General features: G+C 55.0%; 1 protein-coding gene and 1 long non-coding RNA gene across 4 annotated transcripts; one reads left to right on the top strand and one right to left on the bottom strand.

Annotated features, from left to right (window-relative positions):
* The first annotated feature begins 2961 nt into the window (after positions 1–2961).
* Positions 2962–11625, top strand: LOC142003489 (uncharacterized). 3 transcript variants are annotated; one of them, XR_012642839.1, is made up of 6 exons: positions 2962–3078; positions 4583–4705; positions 5765–5923; positions 6404–6544; positions 6845–9107; positions 10401–10537. XR_012642839.1 is itself a non-coding variant. In XM_074980463.1 (4 exons), exons 1-4 carry the CDS (start codon positions 9876–9878, stop codon positions 11342–11344), a joined length of 807 nt encoding a protein of 268 aa, XP_074836564.1. In that variant the 5' UTR covers positions 9867–9875; the 3' UTR covers positions 11345–11625. The 3 variants fall into 3 exon arrangements, 1 of the variants encoding a protein (XP_074836564.1); XR_012642840.1 differs by having other exon boundaries at positions 6845–9408; positions 10401–10411; XM_074980463.1 differs by lacking the exons at positions 2962–3078; positions 4583–4705; positions 5765–5923; positions 6404–6544; positions 6845–9107 and adding exons at positions 9867–10146; positions 10989–11099; positions 11289–11625 and having other exon boundaries at positions 10401–10769.
* Positions 11626–17341: 5716 nt separating this feature from the next.
* Positions 17342–20722, bottom strand: LOC142003492 (uncharacterized). Its single transcript, XR_012642842.1, has 2 exons — positions 19023–20722; positions 17342–18218 (listed from the first exon to the last, which is right to left on the bottom strand). It is a non-coding gene; the product is annotated as an uncharacterized LOC142003492 (long non-coding RNA).
* Positions 20723–21657: the final 935 nt, after the last annotated feature.

Here is a 21657-nt window from a genome sequence, read left to right as displayed (position 1 = left end):
ATAGGCTGAAGCCCCGGGTGTGTCGTTATTGTCAGGTTGCCACTTGCTGAGCCCGGCCGCATGGGACTGGGGTGCTGTCAGATACACTGGCCACGTCAGAACTGGCCTGGCTTTCTGCGCGATCACACCCGGGGCGACGCACACAACAGTCTCGGAAAGTAGGATGTAGGTTTCATCAAGGGACCCTGCAGTGTCCTCACTGCTAATCCCCCAGGGCTGAGATGCAGCTGTCTCTGGGATGGGGCCAGGGGCTGTTTATACAGAGATTCTTTCCCCAGAGCTGAATTGCAGCCATGTCTAAGATGGAGCAGCCCTGGCTCTGTGAGTCTGATTGTACAGCCCTGCCCACTCACAGTGCGGCTGGCACCACGACTGTAAAATGAGGCTGGAGTCAAAGCAGAACCTTCTCTTTGGGCCTCAGCCCCAGAGCAGCTGCACCCCATAGATGTACTTTATGATTTACTGCATCACCCACCTGGCCCTTGAACAGCTGCAGCCTCCCTGTGCCCTAACTCAGCCCCTGTAAGTCCCACACAACACAGCCAAACAGGCTCTCTGTAATTTAACAAGAGGTGCACATCTAGCCCTGGAAGGTCATCTAGTCTAGCCCACTGCCTTCTTGGCACAACCAAGCACTAACCCAGACAGCTATTTGCCCCAAGCAGCCTCCACAAGGATTGAGCTAACAACCCTGAGTTGAGCAGGTCAATGCTCGAACCACTGAGCTATCCCTTGACTAAACCTTACCCTCTACAGACCTCTGCATCCTTTATAAGAGAACAAATAAGTAAGTAAGAGTGCAGCAGAGAAGGACTTGGGAGTACAGTGAATGGGAGGCTGGACAGTATGGCCTTATAGTCACAAATGGCGTGTTGGTGTGCATTAGGAGAAGCATTTCCAGCAGATCCAGGGAAGTGATTATTCTCCTTTATTTGAGACTGCTAAGGCCACACCTGGAATCCTGCCCCTTCCTTCACCCCTTCTCAGGTTTAACCGCTGCATATCGCAAGCCTTAGAATCAATTTTATATGCTCCGAGATGCGCGGATGTGCACCACCAGAGATACACGGCCCCCGGGGCGGGCACTCTGCTGAGCAGCTGGGAAGCGTTGGGACCTCTCCCGAGCACTCGGCTTATGGGGGACCCAGGAGTGTTGGTTTCCTCCAGCCCTGGCGCCTGGTCCTGGTCCCTTTCCCAGAGTGTTTCCTGGTGCTTCCCCGCACGACACCATGGAACTGACCCGAGTCCTGTTCCCCAGGGCAGGGTTGTTCACAGTGCTGCCTCCTGCTCCTACACCCCTCCTCTGCGGGGCTCCCCAGCTCTGCCCCGTTCGCCCCTCGGTCCTCCTGGGGAACAGCCACTGCAGAACGAAGGCAGCACCCCCAGTTACACTGATGGGGGACAGTGAGCCAGAGCCCAGGGGATTCCAAGGTGGGGGCTGGTGTGAAGGGGGGTCTCTGCAGGGGCCCTTGCTGGATGTCATTGCAGATGTCACAGGGCAGAGCTCCCCTTCCCCCCGGCTGGGTCAGGTCTCATGGGAATGTGCTGGGAGGGGGAGCAGCTCAGAGCCCCAAAGGGAACCCTGAAACAAAGGGGGGTGAGATAACATAGGGGCTTGGCCCACCCAGGCACAGAGGCTGGGGAGGGAGGGGTGAGACCCCCAGGGACAGACTCTGACCCCGAAGAGTCAGGGGGAGGGGAACTGAGAGGATGACTCCAGCAGGGACCCTGAAAGAGGGAGAAGGATCGGGACCCCCCCACCATGGGGTGGGGGGAAGAGGGCCTGATCCCCAGGCAGGGGGAGGTGGCCCAGGAAGGGAGGCAGTGGGGTCATAGCGCCTGGAGAGGAGGGGCTGTTCTCTGGGGGGCAGAGAGGTGAGGAGATGGTGTCTTACCGGCAGTTCCCCCCATTCCCTGGACTCTACAGCTCCCACCGCAGGAGAGAAGCAGAAGGGGAAGTGGGGGGGCCCGAGAGGGTCCTTATGCAATAGCGTCCATGGCCCTGCCCTGATCCCCCTGCCGAGGGGGCCTGAGGCAGCCCCCAGTTGCACCCTGCAGCTGGAACACAGAGTCACTGGGCGACAGGACATGGGGCGTCTCCCCACCCCTCATAACTGGCCTGGCCTGGCTGGCAAATGCAGGGGACTCTTCCTGGCTGGGCTGCGGGGCGGGAGTGAGGGGCACCCATTAATATCCTAGCCACCCTCTATACACACCTTGAAGCCCCTCCTGCATTTCATTCCCCTGCCAACCCCACCACCCCCTCTTCAGACTAGGGGCCCATATTCCTTCCTGCACCAAGGACCCCATCCTGGACTCCACCCCCGCCCCGGCTCAGTGAGAGTGATTGACAACTTGGACGATTCTGTCCATAAAAAGAACAAGCTGCTTTCCAGAGAACCCTTCTCCTGAAGCGCCGGCCCTCTTCCCTCCGTGACAAGGGGCGGCTGGAAGGAGGGGGGAATTGTGCAGCTGAAACTTTTTTCCATGAAGAAATACAGGTTTGGGGTGGATGAAACATTTTTACAAATTAGTGTCATTTTCGCTGCCTGTCTTCAGCAGGAAACAGCCACTGAGCGAAAAAAAGAAAAATATCTTGAGTAAAGGAAAAGTTTTGTGGTGACATTTTCAACATTAAACGATTTGCTTTTTTCTAATGTAAAATGTCTTTTCAGTTCCAAACGGAGGGCACTTTTCATTGTGTAACCAATGAATTGGTTTTTAATCGAGAAAACGAACTGAAACCATTGCTTCAGCTTTTCTGCTGGATGAGACTTTTTGGGAAGTGAATAATGGTTTATTCCAGATATTTTTGGACCAACCAGGGTATCACAAAATAGGTATTTGCACAACTCGGTTGTTGGGTGTGTCCCTCCCACCTCCATATTTGGCAGTAGTTTCCTTTCCATCTTCATTTAAACCTCACTCTCTCCAACCCCACCCCGGCAGAGCTCACAGGCCAGCTGTGAGAAGGCACCATCCAGCTCCAAGCACAGCCCCAGCTTCTCCACAGCACCGTGATGGCTTCCTTCCTCTTCTGCCTCCTCCCTGCTGTCCTAGCTACAGCCAGTGCACAAGGTGAGTCATCCGCGGCTGCAGCCACTTAACCCCCTCTGGACTTCGCCCTTTGTATCCCCAGGGCTCTGCAGCCAGGGACCCTCCAGCATGTGCAGGGCAGAGGGATTAACTCTGTGCGGGGTACACGGCCCTGTCTTACTGCAGCGGTTTAGCCACAGTGATGCAGCTGGGCTGACAGATCTCCCTAGTGGAGGCCCCGCCTGCCCCAGTGGAAGGGGTTTTCCATCCCTGTAGGAACTCCCCTCCCCCACTGACAGTGGCCCAAGCCGAGGGAAACATTCGCCTGGTCACCTGCATCTGCCCCACGGTTCTGTCGGCCTCACTGCGCTGCTCAGAGGGTGAATCTCTGTCCCTCCTAGCGCTGTAGCTATTGCTGTAAATGTCTCATAAACCAGCCTGCGGGTCGCCGGTACCGGACACTACCCTGGATTCTCATCTCCTCGAGGGCCCTTCAGCGCCGCTGTGGCAGCACAAAGGGGATTTCATATCAAATCAAATGACGCTGCTGGGGACTGAGCAGAACCTGGAATCAGGCCTCTCATTCCCAGGAGCAGAGGGCTCTGCGACCCAGCCAACCAAGGGCCAAGGGGAGCCAGTGGCTGGGCATTGAATTCAGGCAGATCCCAGCTGGGATTTGCCATGGAGGCAGCTTCTCATGGGAGCTGGTAGTGGAGTTAGTGGATTCTCCATTCCCTGGAGCCTTTACACCCTCTTCTCCAAGGACCGGCTGGTTTTTGTCTGGGAATTCCAGGTTTCCCCTTCCCCACAGACAGGGAACGGCTGCGTTCACCCAGAGGGAGATCGGCAAAGTTGGCTTTACCTTAAGAAAATTCAGTCCCCTGAAGGCTCAGGGTTGTGTGATTGGGCCAATCCACCAGAGAGCCTCCCCATGGGGAACAATGCTCAGGAGGCTACAGGCCAAAGCAGCTGGGTTCAGCCCCCCAAACCTTCTTGTCCCACCCGTCTGCCAGCTGGCCGGCAAACCAGAGAGCCTGGCTGACCCCACCTCACCGGCGTTCTCCTAGCTCTGTGCAACAAGAAAACTTCTGAGCACCATGGCCCCTGAGCTCCGGTGTTGCAGGGGATGTTCTGGACAGCAGTAGGGGGAGCCCTGTGGATTTGGGGGATGGAGAAATCAGACATAACATGAATGGGGAAGTAGGAGACAGCCACTGGCATGTGGCCAGAGCAGCTGCACCATCAACACCCAACCCCCACCCTATCTTTGCCGTGGGAGTGACACCTTGGGTGGGAGGAGCTTATTCTGTGGGCGGTGCCTGAGGAGAGCACTGCCCCCTTCACCGGTCGCCAGCCGGACACTCCGTCCCTTCGCCGGGTACCACTGGCCCAGGGGCTGAGCTTGTGCAATTGCAGTGTGTCCCGCAGGGAGCCGGGTCCATGAACCCCTCCACTGGGTCGGGGCAGCCTCGGGGCCAAGGGCCATGGCAGAGGTGACCCTGTTACAACACACGAAGAATGAAATTGCTGCTGCTTCTTTCTCCAGAGGAATATATAACGTGTGAACAGTGCAGCGCCTCAGCGAACACCTGCACTGCTGGGGGCACAACCTGCAGAGTACCAAAGGCGACAGGTGGCTGCATCACGATCATAGATGAAGATACACTGCGTAAGTGACAATGCCTTCAACCAGGCTCATCTCACCCCACCCGACACGTCACTGTCCTCCTCACCGTCAAGGCCAACCCCAGCACAGCCCAGCACCCACCCAGTGCCATGCGCCCTGCTGCGGAAGATCGACGGGAAAAACTTTCCCTCACTCCTAACTGTGCACACTGGGCAAAATAGCAGGCTGCACCTCTCCCTGTTTTCCAAACCCCAAGCAGTCAGAAACCAGGAGATTTGATTTGCAAATCAGGAGATTTTAGTAAAATAAAACTTGGGTTCTGTTTGCTTTCTGGATTCTGGTCCCTGAGGGTTCCCAGGGTCAAGGGTTGTGTGTACAGCTATGAGGGCTAAATTTAAGAAAAAAAGAAATTATTTGCATTTCATAGCGCGACTAATTGTGTGATTAATCAAGATTAATTTTTGAAGCACCTGAAAGTACTATTTGCTACTTATTCACTGCCCGCAGGGCCAGAAGGGAGCGTTGTGATCATCTCATCTGACCTCTGTCCAGTATAGGCCAGAGACTTGCTCCAGCTCATCCTTGAGCGCAGCAGGGAGAAAACATCCCCTGTCTCCACACATGGTCACTGGTGGAGACCCCACCAGCGCCCTGAGGAGATTGTCCCAAGGGTTAATTTCCCTCCCCCTGAGAAACATTCACCTCCTTTCAGTCCAAATCTGTCTGTCTTCAGTCCCCAGCCACTGGATGGGGTCAGACCCTCTCCCACTCCTCCAAGGGGCCCGTTAGTGAATATTTGTTCCCCGGGTGGCTGCTGACAGACAGGGCTCAGTAACCCCTGAACTTTCTCCATGCTGAGCTGCATCGAAGGAGCTCCTGGAGACTCTTGTTCTAAAGCAGCTTTTCTAACCCTTTAATCAGGTCCATGGCTCTTCTCTGAGCCTCCCCAGCTGTCCAACCTTCTTCTGGAATGGCGGCTCTGGAGCTGGACAGAGGCTCCCAGTATCCTTCTCCAGACCTCATGAGGGAGGTAATATCCCGCCTCTGCTGCGACTCTAGGCACCTGTCTCAGCTTCTTTTTTATTTTCTTACTTATAACAGAAGGGACACCGACCACGAGCTTCTCTAGAGGCTGCGTAACTGACTTTGACAGCATCCTAAATGGCCCCATCACTTACAGTGCCGGGGGCAACAGGAATCTGAGGATCAACACTGCAGGATGCAGAGATAAAGACAAGTGTAACGCAGGTTCACTAGCAGGTACGTTGGGGATTTGTGTTTACTGAGCCCGTCTCAGGGCTTCTCCCTGTGAAACAGCTCACATGCATCAGGAGCAGGGGTCCCCCTAAGTGTGTCCACTGGTGGGCGGAATAAATTTTATGTGTACCGAGGCATGTGCGGATGTGAACCACCAGTAGAAACACACACAGGCGGCTGTGGGCGCTCTGCTACTCGGCTGGGCAGTATCTGAATCTCTCCTGGGTGGCTGCCCAATCGCTCAGCTGACAGGGAACACTGGTCAGGTGGGTGCACACGGACAGTGAGGCTCATGCAGGGTAGAGTCCCACTATAGTGGTCACTTACACAACCTGCCCCATTTTCCACAGTCAGATTGTTCATGTGCACAAACCCCAGCACGATTGTATTTGTGTCCATCTCTCCCCTTCATTGCCCCCAAAGCCCCGTCTGAAAGAGGTTTATCCCACCTTGAAATCATCTCTCTGTCTCTTTGGTTCTCAGTGCCCACAGTGGACCCCCAGCCGAACGGGCTGCAGTGCCCGACCTGCTTAGCTTTTGGCACCAATACCTGCGATGGCCAGATCACTCCTTGCACAGGGAACGAGACCTACTGCATCGATTTCACTGGGGAGACATGGTCAGGTAAATTCAACCAGTGGGGGAGGTACCGTGGGAGTCTTATACCCCACGAGCTTTCCAGGAGCTGGTGATGCCTAGAGTCTGTGCTGGGACCTTGGGTGGGAGGGGGCTGCCCAGGGGGAAGAAGAGAGGAACTGGGGAGGCCAGAGGGGAAAAGACGCCTGCCCTGGCCTGGTGCATGGAGAGCAGGCGGGTGGGCAGGGGAGGCAGAGGTGGAGAACTGTGGAGGTAGAGCAGAGGTTCTGGAGGAGAGAAGGAGCCCGAGCTGCCTGTGCCCAATAACAGGCTGATGTTCTCCCTCAGGCTCAAGTGCAGCTATATCATTTGCTGCAAAAGGATGTGCTTCTGCGTCTACACAACGGATTAATGTGAGAACGATCCTGGGTTCTGCAGGCAAGACAGGCAGGTTCACAAAAGCGAAAGCTGCACCTGCTGAGAAAATACACAGCGGCAGTAGCGCGGCCCTGGGAAAATTCCCCTTCTCCCTCTCCTGGCCCAGCCTAGTTGGGCTGCTGCTGGTGAAGCTGCTCTCCTGATACGCTCCCTGCCCAGGCGGAACCACTTCACCCAGTGCCTGAGCTTTGTGGCTGATCTCTGAATCGTATGTTAATTCTCTTGATTGCTTACAAATTCCCAGCTACCTCCGGGGTGGGTGGTATCAACAGGATCCAGTGCCTAGAGCTGCCCCAGGCTCAATACAATTGTGGCTCAGCTGGAGACCCCAATACTTGTAACCCTTTATCAACAACACCCAGAACAGAGTCCCAAGCGCTGCAGCCCTGCAAGGGGGACAGTCATCAGCCAGTAAGTTCCTCAGAGCAACCGGAAACGTTAGCCATCATCTTCCTCCTTGTACCCCAAGGCCAAGAGCCAGGCACCTCCTGAACGCTGCACCTCACTCGCCTTTTGCCCGCAGCCTGGGGGGCACAGCTGGTCGGACCCGCTCTGCGCATTAGCGAACTTCCAGAATAAATCAGTGTCATAGGCTGAAGCCCCGGGTGTGTCGTTATTGTCAGGTTGCCGCTTGCTGAGCCCGGCCGCATGGGACTGGGGTGCTGTCAGGTACACTGGCCACGTCAGAACTGGCCTGGCTTTCTGCGCGATCACACCCGGGGCGACGCACACAACAGTCTCGGAAAGTAGGACGTAGGTTTCATCAAGGGACCCTGCAGTGTCCTCACTGCTAATCCCCCAGGGCTGAGATGCAGCTGTCTCTGGGATGGGGCCAGGGGCTGTTTATACAGAGATTCTTTCCCCAGAGCTGAATTGCAGCCATGTCTAAGGCACAGCAGCCCTGGCTCCGTGAGTCTGATTGTACAGCCCTGCCCACTCACAGAGCGGCTGGCACCACGACTGTAAAATGAGGCTGGAGTCAAAGCAGAACCTTCTCTTTGGGCCTCAGCCGTGGAGCAGCTGCACCCCATAGATGTACTTTATGATTTACTGCATCACCCACCTGGCCCTTGAACAGGTGCAGCCTCCCTGTGCCCTAACTCAGCCTCCTCTAAGTCCCACACAGCACAGCCAAACAGGCTCTCACATGATGTAATAGGAGATACACATCTCCTAGACCTGGAAAGGACCTTGGGAGGTCATCTAGTCAAGTCCCTGGCCCTCTTGGGAGGGCCAAGCACCATCCCAGACATCTATTTGCCTCCTCAAGGATGGAGCTCACAACCCTGGGTTTAGCAGGCTACTGCTCAAACCTCTGAGCTAGCCCTTGCCCCAACCATCCCTCACATCAACCTCTGCACCTCTTATAAGAGAACAAATAATCGAACCCGTCGGAAACCCTTCAGGAAAGGTCCATTGGCAAGGAAGCCAGCACCCTGCAGGCTACACCACACTGCAGTTCCTACGTCAGGTCTGGTCCTGCAGCTGGAGCTGTGCCCAGCCCAAGTGGCAGGGGGCACTTGTGATGCAAGCTGGTGGCATCCAGTGAGGAAATGGCATATTTCCTGCCCTCCCCAGTGCAGGCCCCTACCCGAAGCCCGGCTAGAGGAGCAGAGAGCTTAAGATCTATCGTTCAACAGAGACGTAACTCAGGGAAATCCCCTGGGCTGGGTCGGCACCAGCTGGAGCAGCCGAGCATGGAGATCCCTTCTGCAGGGATTGGAACAGGAGAAATCTGGTGCGGTTCAACAAGGACAAGTGCAGAGGCCTGCAGTTCGGACAGGAGAATCCCAAGCACTGTTCCACGCTGGGGCCGACTGGCTAAGTAACAGTGCAGCAGATGGATGGGAGGCTGGATATGAGTCACCAGCGTGGCCTTGTATTCGCTAATGGCACATTGGGGTGCATTAGAGGGAGGATTTCCAGCAGATCCAGGGAAGTGACTCTTCCCCTCTATTCAACATTGGTGAGGCCACATCTGGAATCCTGCTCCTTCCTTCGCCCCTTCTCAGGTGTAACCACTGCACAGCATAAGCCTCTCAGAAGCACTTTGATATGCACCGAGATGCGCGGATGTGCACCACCAGAGATACACGGCCGCCGGGGCGGGCGCTCTGCTGAGCAGCTGGGCGGTGTCAGGATCTCTCCCAAGTGCCTGGCTTACGGGGGACCAGTGAGTGTTGGTTTCTCCAGCCCTGGCGCCTGGTCCTGGTCCCTTTCCCAGAGCGTTTCCTGGTGCTTCCCCCCATGACGTCATGGAACCAACCCGAGTCCTGTTCCCCAGGGCAGGGTTGTTCGCAGTGCTGCCCCCTGCTCCTACACCCCTCCTCTGTGGGGCCCGATCCCTGGGTGCTCCCTAGGGCCCACAACGGCTTGTCCAGATCCCCAGCTCTCCCCCGTTCGCCCCTCGGTCCTCCTGGGGAACAGCCACTGCAGAATGAAGGCAGCAGCCCCGGTTACACTGATGGGGAACAGTGAGTGAGAGCCCTGGGGCTTCCTGGGGGGGCTGGTGTGAAGGGAGGTCTCTGGAGGGGTCCTTGCTGGAAGATGGTTTCCATTGCAGATGTCACAGGGCAGAGCTCCCCTTGCCCCTGGCTGGGTCAGAGCTCATGGGAATGTGCCGGCTGGGGGGAGCTCAGAGCCCCAAAGGGAACCCTGAAACAAAGGGGGGTGAGATAACATGGGGGCGTGGCCCACCCAGGCACAGAGGCCGGGGAGGGAGGGTCTGGACCCCCTGGGACAGACTGTGACCCTGAAGAGTCGAGGGGAGGGGAAATGAGGGGATAACTCCAGCAGGGACCCTGAGAGAGGGAGAAGGATCGGGACCCCCCCGGCCTGGTCCCCAGGCAGGGGGAGGTGGCCCGGGAAGGGGGGCAGTGGGATCATGGCTCCTGGAGGGGAGGGGCTGTTCTCCGGGGCAGAGAGGTGGGGAGTTCGGGTCATGCCGGCAGTTCCCCCTCCCTCCCCTCGGACTCAACAGCTCCCGCCACAGGAGAGGAAGCAGAAGGGGAAGTGGGGGGGCCCAAGAGGGTCCTTGTGCAATGGCATCCGTGGCCCCGCCCTGCTCCCCCTGCCGAGGGGGCCTGAGGCAGCCCCCAGACGCACCCTGCGGCTGGCACCCAGAGCCACTGGGCAACAGGATATGGGGCGTCTCCCCGCCCGTCAGAACCGTCCCGGCCTGGCTGGCATGTGGAGGGGACTCTTCCTGGCAGGTGAGAGCTGGGCTGTGGGGTGGGTGTGAGGGGCACCAGCAGAGTTGTGGGGGTCCGGGCTGGGCCATCAGGGGCTGTGGGGCAGGAGTGAGGGGCACCAGTAGGGTTGTGGGGTGCAGGGTGGGACCATCAGGGGCTATGGGGCAGGAGGGAGGGGCACCGGCTGGTTTGTGGGGTGCAGGGTGGGACCGTCAGGGGCTGTGGGGCAGGAGTGAGGGGCACCCATTAATGTTACCCTCTACTGTGCTTGACAGCCTCTGTCCTGAGCGCCTGCCTCCAGCTGGGCCAGGCCGGGTTCGGACTCACCATCCGGCGGGAGCCAGTGGCCCTGGACCTGGGGAGCAATGTGACCCTGCTGGTGCTGGGCATCCCCCCGAGCCTCCTGATCTGCAGCTGGTACCGCGGAGCTGAGGCCGGCAATGCCACCACTTGGATCCTGAGCTACGCCCCTGCCGCCAGCCCCCAGCGGTTCTACGGCCCAGCCTACACCGGGCGGGAGGTGCTGGGGCCCAGCTGCTCCCTGCATATCACAGGACTCAGAGCCTCCGATGCCGGCAGCTACGCCCTGAACGTGCAGGTGCCCGGCTACAACAAGAACTACTCCATGAGCATCTCCTTCAGTGGTCAGTGGCCCCCTCCCCTGCACTGCCAGGAAAGATGCTGGGATGCAGCCACCTCTGGGGTGGGGCTGTTCACACAGGGACCCCTCGCCCAGCAGTGCGATGCAGCCACCTCTGGGGTAGGGCTGTATACAGGGGAACTCCTCGCCTGGCGCTGAGATGCAGCCACTTCTGCGGGGGGGAGAGGGGGCATGTTATTAAAGTTTCCTTCCCTCTTCCCAGCCCGAAGGTTCACCGCCTTCCTGGCGGTGGTGGTGGCTGTGCCGGTGACAGTTCTGGTGTGTGTGGCCCTGCTGGTGACGATAGCCATATGTAGGAGACGTCGTAACTCAGGTACAGCTGGGAGGGGCTCTCTGCTTGGCCCTGGGGGGAGGTGCCCTAGTGGTTAAAGCAGGGGGAGCTGTAAGCGGGGCTTTTGGGAGTCTCACCTCACCTCCACGGAGGGCCGTAGTGGGGGGGCTGGTCTCTTAGGCTGGGGCTGGGAGTCAGAACTCCAAACCAGCCTCTTTTCTATCCCCTCAGGTGCCAGCAGCTGGAGCGAGCCTCCTGGCGAGAGGACAGGGATCATTCCAAAGTGAAGAACCGCCCCCATGGGTACCAGGAGCTCTGGCGGTGCCCCTCACTCTTGACCTGCAACCCCTGCACCGAGCTCCATGCCCCCCGTGCCCCGACCCACAACCCCCCACCAGACTTCTCTTGGCCAGGGCCCCTCGCGCCCAGGCCCCCGCTGGGTTGGAGAGTCAATAAAAGCCACTTGGTCCTGGGCACTAACTGTGCTGTTCAAAGCTCTTACCAGGTTCACTGGGGTGTCGGGTAGGTGGCAGGGCCAGCGTGTGGCTGGGTTCCATGGGTGGAATAAATTTTATGTGCACCAAGGCCTGTGCACCACCGACAGCCACACAGGCTGCCGGCTGTGGACATCTGCTAAGCCATTGGGCGGCGCCTGACTCTCTCCTGGGCAGTCGCCCCTGCGCTCAGCTTCCAGGAAACACTGGTCCTGAGGTGGCTAAATAGTAAAAAATGGGGATTCGCAGGTGGTGGGGACCTAAAGGAGCTAAAAGACCCACAGTCTGAGTGAGCAACACAGGCACCACCTTGTGCTGGGCTCACGACTGGACTCTGACCTCTCCAGAAACCAAAGCTTGAGCAGCTAACTGGCTGTACTGAGTTAGGAGCCGTCACAGCACGTCGGGCCCCAGGTGGTTGCAGGAGATGCTTCATGCCCCAAAGAGACGCCAGAGGCCCCCCTAGATTAGCTCCCCGCACCCCAAAGCCATTGGTAGCCTTGTGAGTCCAGCTCCAACCTTCTCCCAAGAGCTCCTCTGTCCTTGCTGCTCAGCCCACAGCCTGGGTCCTCTCTCACCTCCACTCTGCAGCTGAAGAGCCTCAACCAGAGCATGTGGTAGGTCAACGCTAGAGGGCTGTTGCCCCTGGGGTTTGCCTTCCGGGAGAGGTGAGAATGGAGCAGGTGAGCCTGTTGAGGGGCCGTTTCAGGTCAGTCAAAATATTTTCTGCACCTAAAAGTGGTTTTCCAAGTGAACCCAAAAGCAGGGGCTGCAGAGAGGGAAAAGAAAGGTTTGGAGAAGAAGAGACGAGACGTCGTGGGACGGAGCCGGGGCGGGAGCAAAGAGGGGCCCGCTGGGCCGAGCTGGGTGACGCCAGGGAATTGCAGCCTTGTCGAACGCCTCAGTGGATGTGCGATCAGCCCTGAGCTTTCAGGGCTGCGTGTAGTCTCAGCCAGCAGAACCTCTTAGCATGAGGGGATGGCGGAACCCCAGAGGCCAAACAGATCTCCGGCTGACCCCTGCAGCATCAACTTGGGGGGCAAGAACACATCTCCCCACAGCTCTGCCCCATCTCTCGCACACCCCCACTAAGGAGAACTCAGCAGCGTAAAGGATTCGTGAAGCTTGGTCCCCCACCCCATGATAACAGCCTCCTTCCCTGTTTCAGAGGCAGCTCACTGCTACGCCAGCCAAGGGGGCAAGGCTGACTTTGTGGTTAGGGTGAGCCCTTGCCCCAGGCTCTAATGTGCATTTCTCTGGCCCTTGGATGGCACGCTTCATTTCAAGGCCTCTCCATGCACAGCTTCCAGGATCGTTTCACCAACGGGGCCAAAACGGTCACACAAGGGATGCTAGGTAATAAAAATGCAAATAGGGCCTGGCTCCCCACGCTGTGTTCCCCCCTCTCGCCACTAGGTGGGGCCAGAGAGCTCCCAACTCTCACAGGGTCAGACCACAGGTCCGTGGGTCTGATGTGGGGCAGGAGAGATACCCCGTGGCCCCACGGCCAGTGGCTCGGGGGATCCAGTCACTCTATGCACGGAGTGCAGGGCGGGGCAGTGCGACGATGCAGCTCTGCCTCCTCGGGTCCATCCGCCGACATCACGCTGGCTCTGCGGTGATCACCGTCATCCCCTGGCCAGGGGCCTTACATGGCTTCCTGTCTCCAGGGAAACTCGCAAACAGGGGAACTGAGGCAAAGAAGTGGCATGTCCAGGCAACAGAGGAGAAGGGTTCCCTCTGCTGGGGCGTTGGCGTCTGGCCTTCCCATCGCCCCAGGGACGACTGTGGGGCAGCTCTCCCCAGCTCTGCCTCAGTTTCTCTCTGGGGGCCTCTCCCTTCGGCCCTGGTGCCTGAGACTCCCTCAGCACATGAGCCCCTGGGTGCCCAGCCTGTGGTTCTATCGCCCCCACGAACCCACTGAGGGTTTCCCACCCCTGCTGCCCTCACTTCCCGTCTGCTTCCTCTACCACGGCCGAGCAGGGTGAGATGATGACCATGACCTGTCTCCCCATCTCCCTTCCGGGTGGGGGAGGGGACAGCGGGTCATGGGCACATCTCCCCCTTCCCCTCTCCCTGGCTCCTGGCTCAGGACCCCTTCCCAGGGTCTTGGAACTTCGGATCCCCTTGACTGGAAGCTCTTGACTTCCCCCCAGCCTGGGTTCCCGATGGCCTTCTGCTCGGAGTTTGGGGGATCCCCTTGTGTCAGCTGTCTCCTGACCCCTCCCCCACTTGAGGTTTTGCCCCACGGCTCTTTCGGGGGTTTGCAGGTTCGGCTGCTGGCTCAGATGAGGGGTTTGCCCGGCTTGGCCCTGCCCCAGCGGTGGCATCCACCAATGAAAATATCTTGCAGACACAGCCCCTCCAAAGGGCCAGGTTTGCCTTGGGAGCCTCCTCTGCCTGCTGCAGCCCTGGGGCCCCACTCCTCTATCCCCAAGGACCTCCACGGGCACGAACGAGGAGCGTTCAGGGCGGGGGCCTGTGCTACCTCCTGGCAGAGATGATGGAACAAATGGGGGAGGTGTTATAGAAGGAGCTGGACAAGCCGTCGCGGGCGCATGGGCTATCCCAAGGGACTTGGGCTCCTCATAGGAATGGTTTGTGCTGAGAAGGGACTTAGGAGCAGGAGATTTCATTGCGAGGAATTCTACCCTCATGGAAAAGCCCCCGTGTGCAGGAAGTGGAAAGAGTCGGCAGCTGTTGGGTGGAGGATGATGGCCAGTAACAGCTGTAGTGGTCTGGAGAACAGAGCCCAGCTCCTGGCCACAGCTGGGGCATTAGAAGGTTTCCCAGAGGAAAACTCCAGCCCAAGGGGAAGCAGCTGGAACTAGGGCAGGGTGCAGGGAGAACGGGGCAAACGGCCAGCAGCTGGGGACGCTCACAAGAGGGATGGAGAGTGCTGACTCGGGGAACGTGGTGGAAAAAGGAGCAGGGTTACACTGCCCCAGGGAAAGCACCAGGCTCATAACGCAGGTTGGGAGCCATCACTAGCGGAGGCAGAGGCTTTAAAGCAATGGGAGTTGTCACAAGCACCCCAATATTTACTGCAAAGACCAGCCGGCCTGGGGGAGCGCCAGGCGCGGCCCAGTAACAGCAGGTTGCCCTGAAGGCTTTGCAAAGCAGAAGGCTCAATGGAGAGTCCCGAAGGCAGAAAGGAAGATGTGGCCAGCCTGACAATGGCAGGAAAATTGAGACATTTCAGTGGGGAGCTAAAGAAAGCGCAGGCTGCAGTGTCGTAACAGGGAAGGTGGGTTTCACTAACTGCTCAGCCACACGGCGACGGAGAAGCCCCCTTCCCAACGTGAATAACCCGGCACCTCTGGTGGATGGGAACATGTGCTCCCCAGCCAAACTGTCGAATTCCCCAAATGCAAAACGTTGGCTGGCTGTGGGTCTGCTCTGCTTCACTGGGTCTGGGACATGCAAGGGCTCAACCAGTGGAGACATCTGAGTGGTTGGATGGCCCACGGTCACCTTTTGCTCAAAGGGCCGTGAAATAGCCTTTGAACGCGTTGAATTTGTCTGGGCGTAGCGAGCAAAGCAGACTGGTCGCATGTGGCTCTCAGGAAACCACAGCGGGCTCAGGGTTTTAACCTAGGCACAAACGGATGAGTTTAGTTCTCTTTTTCTCCAGTGTATTTGCAGTTAGTGGTTTTCTGCAGTTGGTGAAGCCAGTGCAGGTTTAATGCCTGAGTGTGGTTGCTTAAAGAAAAGACAAGGGGTAAAATAACATGTCTGAAGCCGGGGAAGGTTACTTTGTCAACTGTGGCTTTCCGTGGCCACTCCAACCCGGGCTGCGAACAAATGGGCAAGCTGGACTGCTGACTGCTGCAGCATGAAACGTCTGCAGTGTAGTAATGAGAGACTTGGTGTAAGGCTGTAGATACATCTCTGTTTTAACTATCTTCCCATTGGAATTTTTAAATATTGTCAAGTCATTTTATGTATCATTGTATTAAGCCCTGTTCTCTAGAAATGTAGTTCTATTTTGTAGAACAGTTCTTAGAAGTAGGTAAGGTAAAGACAAAACTCTCTGTACCCTTTCTTTTTGGATTTCTTAATTGATTGTCCTGTTGAGTGAATGAGGTGTGAATGGAAAGGCGGGAGACCGGCACCTCCAGGTATGGAGAAGGTAGATCCAAGACCAGAGAGAAAAACAATGGAGCCTGGGAAGTGGGCCCACTGAAAGAAGACTGGACACATGGACTCATGGGGAGTCACCACTAAGTGCCTGACTTTGGAAGCACCACCCAGAAGAAGGTGCTAAATGCATATTATTAAGACTGCTGTCCCGGATGATGCATCTGCATGAGATGGCTAATTTGTGACCACCTGCCTGCGAAAGAGGCCTGTATAAATGAAGGCATCTTGCACAGGGACCCCAAGGTTTGTCTTGTCATCACCGGAGCACTGATCCGGATCGGCAGAAGCCCGGCTCCAGCCTTCTCCCATCTAACTCATCTGGCCAGTGCAGTTATAGGGAGCAACTATTAGCCGTGTCTACATGTGCACGCTACTTCGAAGTAGCGGCACTAACTTCGAAATAGCGCCCGTCGCGGCTACACGTGTTGGGCGTTATTTCGAGTTAACATCAACGTTAGGCGGCGAGACGTCGAAGCCGCTAACCCCATGAGGGGATGGGAATAGCGCCCTACTTCGACGTTCAACTTTGAAGTCGGGACCGTGTAGTCGTTGCGCGTCCTGCAACGTCGAAATTGCGGGGTCCTCCATGGCGGCCATCAGCTGAGGGGTTGAGAGACGCTCTCTCTCCAGCCCCTGCGGGGCTCTATGGTCATCGTGTGCAGCAGCCCTTAGCCCAGGGCTTCTGGCTGCTGCTGCAGCTGGGGATCCATGCTGCAGGCACAGGGTCTGCAACCAGTTGTCGGCTCTGTGGATCTTGTGTTGTTTAGTGCAACTGTGTCTGGGAGGGGCCCTTTAAGGGAGCGGCTTGCTGTTGAGTCCACCCTGTGACCCTGTCTGCAGCTGTGCCTGGCACCCTTATTTCGATGTGTGCTACTTTGGCGTGTAGACGTTCCCTTGCTGCGCCTATTTCGATGTGGTGCTGCGCAACATCGAAGTTGAACATGGACGTTGCCAGCCCTGGAGGACATGTAGACGTTATTCATCGAAATAAGCTATTTCGATGTCGCTACATCAAAATAAGCTACTTTGAAGTAGGCTTCACGTGTAGACGTAGCCATAGGTAACAGCAACAAGACAGGAGTGTGCTTGTGTGTGTAACAGCAATGAAGGGTCCTGTGGCACCTTATAGACTAACAGAAAAGTTTTGAGCATGAGCTTTCGTGAGCACAGACTCACTGCATCAGAAGCTCATGCTCAAAACTTTTCTGTTAGTCTATAAGGTGCCACAGGACCCTTCGTTGCTGTTACAGATCCAGACTAACACGGCTACCCCTCCGATACTTGTGTGTGTGTGTTTGTGCATGAATGGGTATGGGATATAACATATGTGTATGATAAGTGTTGATTGAGATATGTGTATGAACAATAAATGCGGCATTTTGCCTTTTCCCCTGAAAAGATCCCGTGCGGTGCTTTTCAGTACAACAAGGCTAAAGGCCGAGGACAAGTCAGTGCTGTGTTAACATACAGCGAAGTGAAAGGCCTCGAGCCTGAACAATGGTGTGTTAAAGCAAAACCTGTGCTGGGAAGGTTCTGCCCACAGGAATGCAGCAAGAGACAGAGCTGGTAAGTGTTGCATTCTTCTTAAGGTGGCACAGTGGCAGTTCGTGCCCGGTGTGCAACGCTGGCCCGATAACACACCGAGAGTGGAAGAAGAATCTTTATTTGGCATGCCAAGTAAGGCGCAGGGGGATCTCTCCTCAAAGCCTGCACACCTTGCAACAAGAAGTGAGCAATACTTATACTTCTCTCCTCCTTTGTTCACCACCCCCCCAACAAACCAAGGGAGAGTTTCTCATACTCCCTTTATCCAATCCTCCAGCTCAAACTGAATTCCTACTGCTCATATGACATTCCGCTCTGGTAATTCCCTATTAATCAGGAGGTAAAGTACCAATAGATTATTAACAGAATGTAAGTTACAGGGAGGTAGAGTTATTCAGTCGTATAGAACATGAACAGGATTTCAGTAACAAAACAATGCTGAATTTCCTGAGAAAATCAAGGAGGATTCACTAACAATGCTAAATACAATATTGAACCTCATGGGAACATCAGTGCACATTCATTTACAAAACAATGTTTCTATGAGTACAGAATATAACAACGTTTCCCCTGCCAACATTTCCCCCCTTTGAGAATACTGAGAATACTCAAGATATCCCATATTGAGTCTTCTCATATTCCTTACTCAAAACCTGATTCATGGGTAGCATTTCCATTTTCTTATCTTTTAATACTTAAACAATAATTTCAGTCCTAAGTCCTCTTCAGCTTTTGGGGTAACACGGCTCACAGTCCACTCCTTTTCCTCAGCAGGTTTGACCTTTAGTCGAGTGAAATGGACCCACGGTTTGATCCCTTCTAGTTTAGCAGCAGTCTTAGTGGTCAATAAAACGAGGTGGGGTCCTTTCCACTTCTCTTGAAAGGGCTCCTCTTTCCACGTTCGAAGCAACACACTGTCTCCTGGCTGAATATTGTGAAGGGGTTGGTCCAACGGAATGGGCTGGTTGTCACAACAAACCTGTGAATAGAAGACATAACAGACGACAGCGACAGCAAATATTTCTTTAAAAAAAACCTTCCCCTATCCCCCATTCTATACCTGTACCAGGCACCCCATTCATTGGCCATGGTTGCCCATACAAGATTTCAAATGGGCTTAGTCCTAATCTCCCTTTGGGCAATATTCGGTTCCTCAAGAGAGCTAAGGGGAGGGCCTCTGGCCACTTAAGTTGAGCTTCCTGGCACAACTTTGACAAATGTCTTTTTAAAGTCTGATGTTCTCTTTCTACCACTCCACTGGCTTGTGGTCTATATGGAGTGTGGTATTGCCATGGGATCTTGAGTCCATCTGCTATTTTCTCCACACATTGACCTGTGAAATGGGTTCCTCGGTCTGATTCAATCCATTCTGGTACTCCGAACCGGGGGACTATCTCCTTTAAGATTTAAGTGGTAACCGTGCTGGCCGTACAATTTCTACAAGGAAATGCCTCTATCCATCCTGTGAAAAGGTCCACAAGTACCAGGAGGTACCGAAACCCACAGTTCAGTAAAGTCAATTTGCCACACAAGTCCTGGTCCCGTGGCTGATGGTAGTGGGGAGGGTACCACGGGTCTTCCTGCTCGGGGATTATTTTTCTGACATACCATACAGTCTCTAACCACCCGTCTGGCTTAATTTCTTATTCCATCTCCTAGAAAGTACTTTTCTAATAATTGGACCAGGGTCTCCTGACCTGCATGTGTTCCTTGATGAAAACTCATAACCGTTGGCCTTGTCAAGGGTCCAGGAAGCAACACTTGTCCTTTTTCACTTACATACCATCCTTCTCGCAGGTTCAGCTGTAACTGCTCAGCCAACTGCTGTTCTTGGGCAGAGTATTCTGGCTTTTCATGGGGATCTGGGAGGGTGGGAGTCAGAGGCAAAAGAGCAATACCCTCTGTGTTCGCTACCCGTTTGGCCTCTCGGTCCGCCCGGGCATTACCTCTAGTTACATCCCCATCCCCCCTTTGGTGAGCTAATATTCCAAGAGCCACTCCCTTCCTTTCATGCACATACAGCTGAAATGGTTTAGTAATATCCGGTAGACCTAGGGCTGGAGCTTCCATTAAATGCTATTTTAAAGCTTTAAATGCATGTTGAGCCTCTTTTTTTTAAAACAGAACAAGACTCTGTTACTTTCGTTAACACACTCGTACAGAGGCTTAGCCAGTACCCCAAAATCAGGTATCCATAATCTGCAAAATCCTGCCATCCCAAAAAGGCACACAGTTGTTTCCTATTGCTGGGTTTAGGGATTTGACAAATTGCTTTTTTTCGCTCCTGCCAAGTTCATGCCTTTTTCTTGCTTCCTCCCTGGCTTTTGTTACAACTTGGTTACGCTCCACTTCAGACAACAGGGTTCTCATTAGGACCTGACAGTCATTCCAATCAGGCTTGTGACTGGCTAAACACCCTTTGAAAATTGAAATAAAGTGGCTAGGATCCGTGGAAAACTCCCCAGCTTGGGCTTTAAAAGTTTCCAAATCGATCGGAGTAAAGGGCACATGGGAATACACCTGCATAGTAGTAGCCTGCCGATCCGCAGCTCCCAGTCTGTCAACCACTGTTTCAGTCACTAATAGATACTGTTCAACTGAGGGGGCTATCCCCAAATCATGGGAAACCCTTTCCCTGTATGGAGGGGGTGTGGGTGTAGAAGCCAAAGGGGGGTCCTGGTGACAGTTTACATTAGGCTTATTTACAGCTGGTTGTACTGCACCTGATAATCCACACATTTCCTGCAGGTCTTGTCTATTTCTAAGATATTCAAAACATTGGCCATACATACGTTCTTCCCATTTACCGGTACGTTGTAAAAACAAAAGCAGCTGCAATATGGTGTTATAATTTAGGGATCCCTCCTGCCCTTCTAGGTTATACTGTGGCCACTCTGCTGTGCACAGTTTCCTTAATCTAGATTTGGTCAGAGGGTCCCCCCCTATAATTTTCCAGTGTTTCAAAACACAAGCCAAAGGGGTGTTGTTCTTAGGGGTATTCCGACCCTGACCATCCCTATGGGTACTCTGACCCTGACCCATAACCTTTGCCCCAAACCTTAATATCTGTCCGGTATCCTGGAAGTCCCTTTCACAAAAAGGGACTGGGTCTTAACTGTCCAGAGGTCCAGCTCCCGCCGCTCCACCCTCTTATTTCAGAGGTCCGGCTTTCGCCGCTCCACCCTGTTTCAGTTTCAGAGGTCCGGCTCTCGCCGCTCCACCCTCTGTTTCCTCTCTCTCTCTTCCAGGTTGCTGCGTTGCACCGTTGTGTTGTCCCCAGCAGGGGCTGCGGAATCCGGACACCGAGTTCCCCCAGTAAAGTTCCCGGTGTGCGCACTGGAAGTCTGACGCCGTCTCCCGCCACCCCCACCAAGAGGCGAGCTGGGCAAGGCTTTAATTTAGAGTGCCCACCCAGAGACGCCAAAACTGTTGCCTCCTTCTTAAGGTGGCACAGTGGCAGTTCGTGCCCGGTGTGCAACGCTGGCCCGATAACACACCGAGAGTGGAAGAAGAATCTTTATTTGGCATGCCAAGTAAGGCGCAGGGGGATCTCTCCTCAAAGCCTGCGCACCTTGCAACAAGAAGTGAGCAATACTTATACCTCTCTCCTCCTTTATTCACCCCACCTCCCAACAAACCAGGGGAGAGTTTCTCATACTCCCTTTATCCATTCCTCCAGCTCAAACTGAATTCCTACTGCTCATGTGACATTCCGCTCTGGTAATTCCCTATTAATCAGGAGGTAAAGTACCAATAGATTATTAACAGAATGTAAGTTACAGGGAGGCAGAGTCATTCAGTCGTATAGAACATGAACAGGATTTCAGTAACAAAACAATGCTGAATTTCCTGAGAAAATTAAGGAGGATTCACTAACAATGCTAAATACAATATTGAACCTCACGGGAACATCAGTGCGCATTCGTTTACAAAACAATGTTCCTATGAGTACAGAATATAACAACGTTTCCGCTGCCAACATAAGTCACAGGGCCTAAAAGCGCCCAGAGCCAGGCACTGAGTGACACACACAAACCCATCCTGACTGGCACCACGCACTCCCCGTCCCCTCCCCATAGAGAACAGCTCAGCACCAGCTACGTTCCCACCCACGTTCAGGAGCAGGTCGCAATGACAGCAGGATGGACAGTGTTGTTTGGATGGTACCACCATTATCTCCCAAGTTCACGGTTAGATCTAGTTACACTGAGGGGTGTCGATGTGTTACAATGAGGGGGGTCGTACCTGGGTACGTAACTTGTTTATACCTGTGTATAAGAGTGCGTGTAACAGGGGCTGTCGCGCGACGTAGGGGATGACGGAGCCCCCTTGCCGTCAACTGAGTCACGTCCATTGTCACGGCGTGTGCATGTACCTATGTAAACTGTTGAGTCACACTGGAGACTCATGAGGGTGTT

The sequence above is a fragment of the Carettochelys insculpta genome, chromosome 30, assembly GCF_033958435.1.
Source record: "Carettochelys insculpta isolate YL-2023 chromosome 30, ASM3395843v1, whole genome shotgun sequence".
NCBI lineage: Eukaryota > Metazoa > Chordata > Testudines > Carettochelyidae > Carettochelys > Carettochelys insculpta.
Note: the sequence above shows the minus strand (reverse complement) of the source record. Positions and strands in the feature narration are given on the sequence as shown.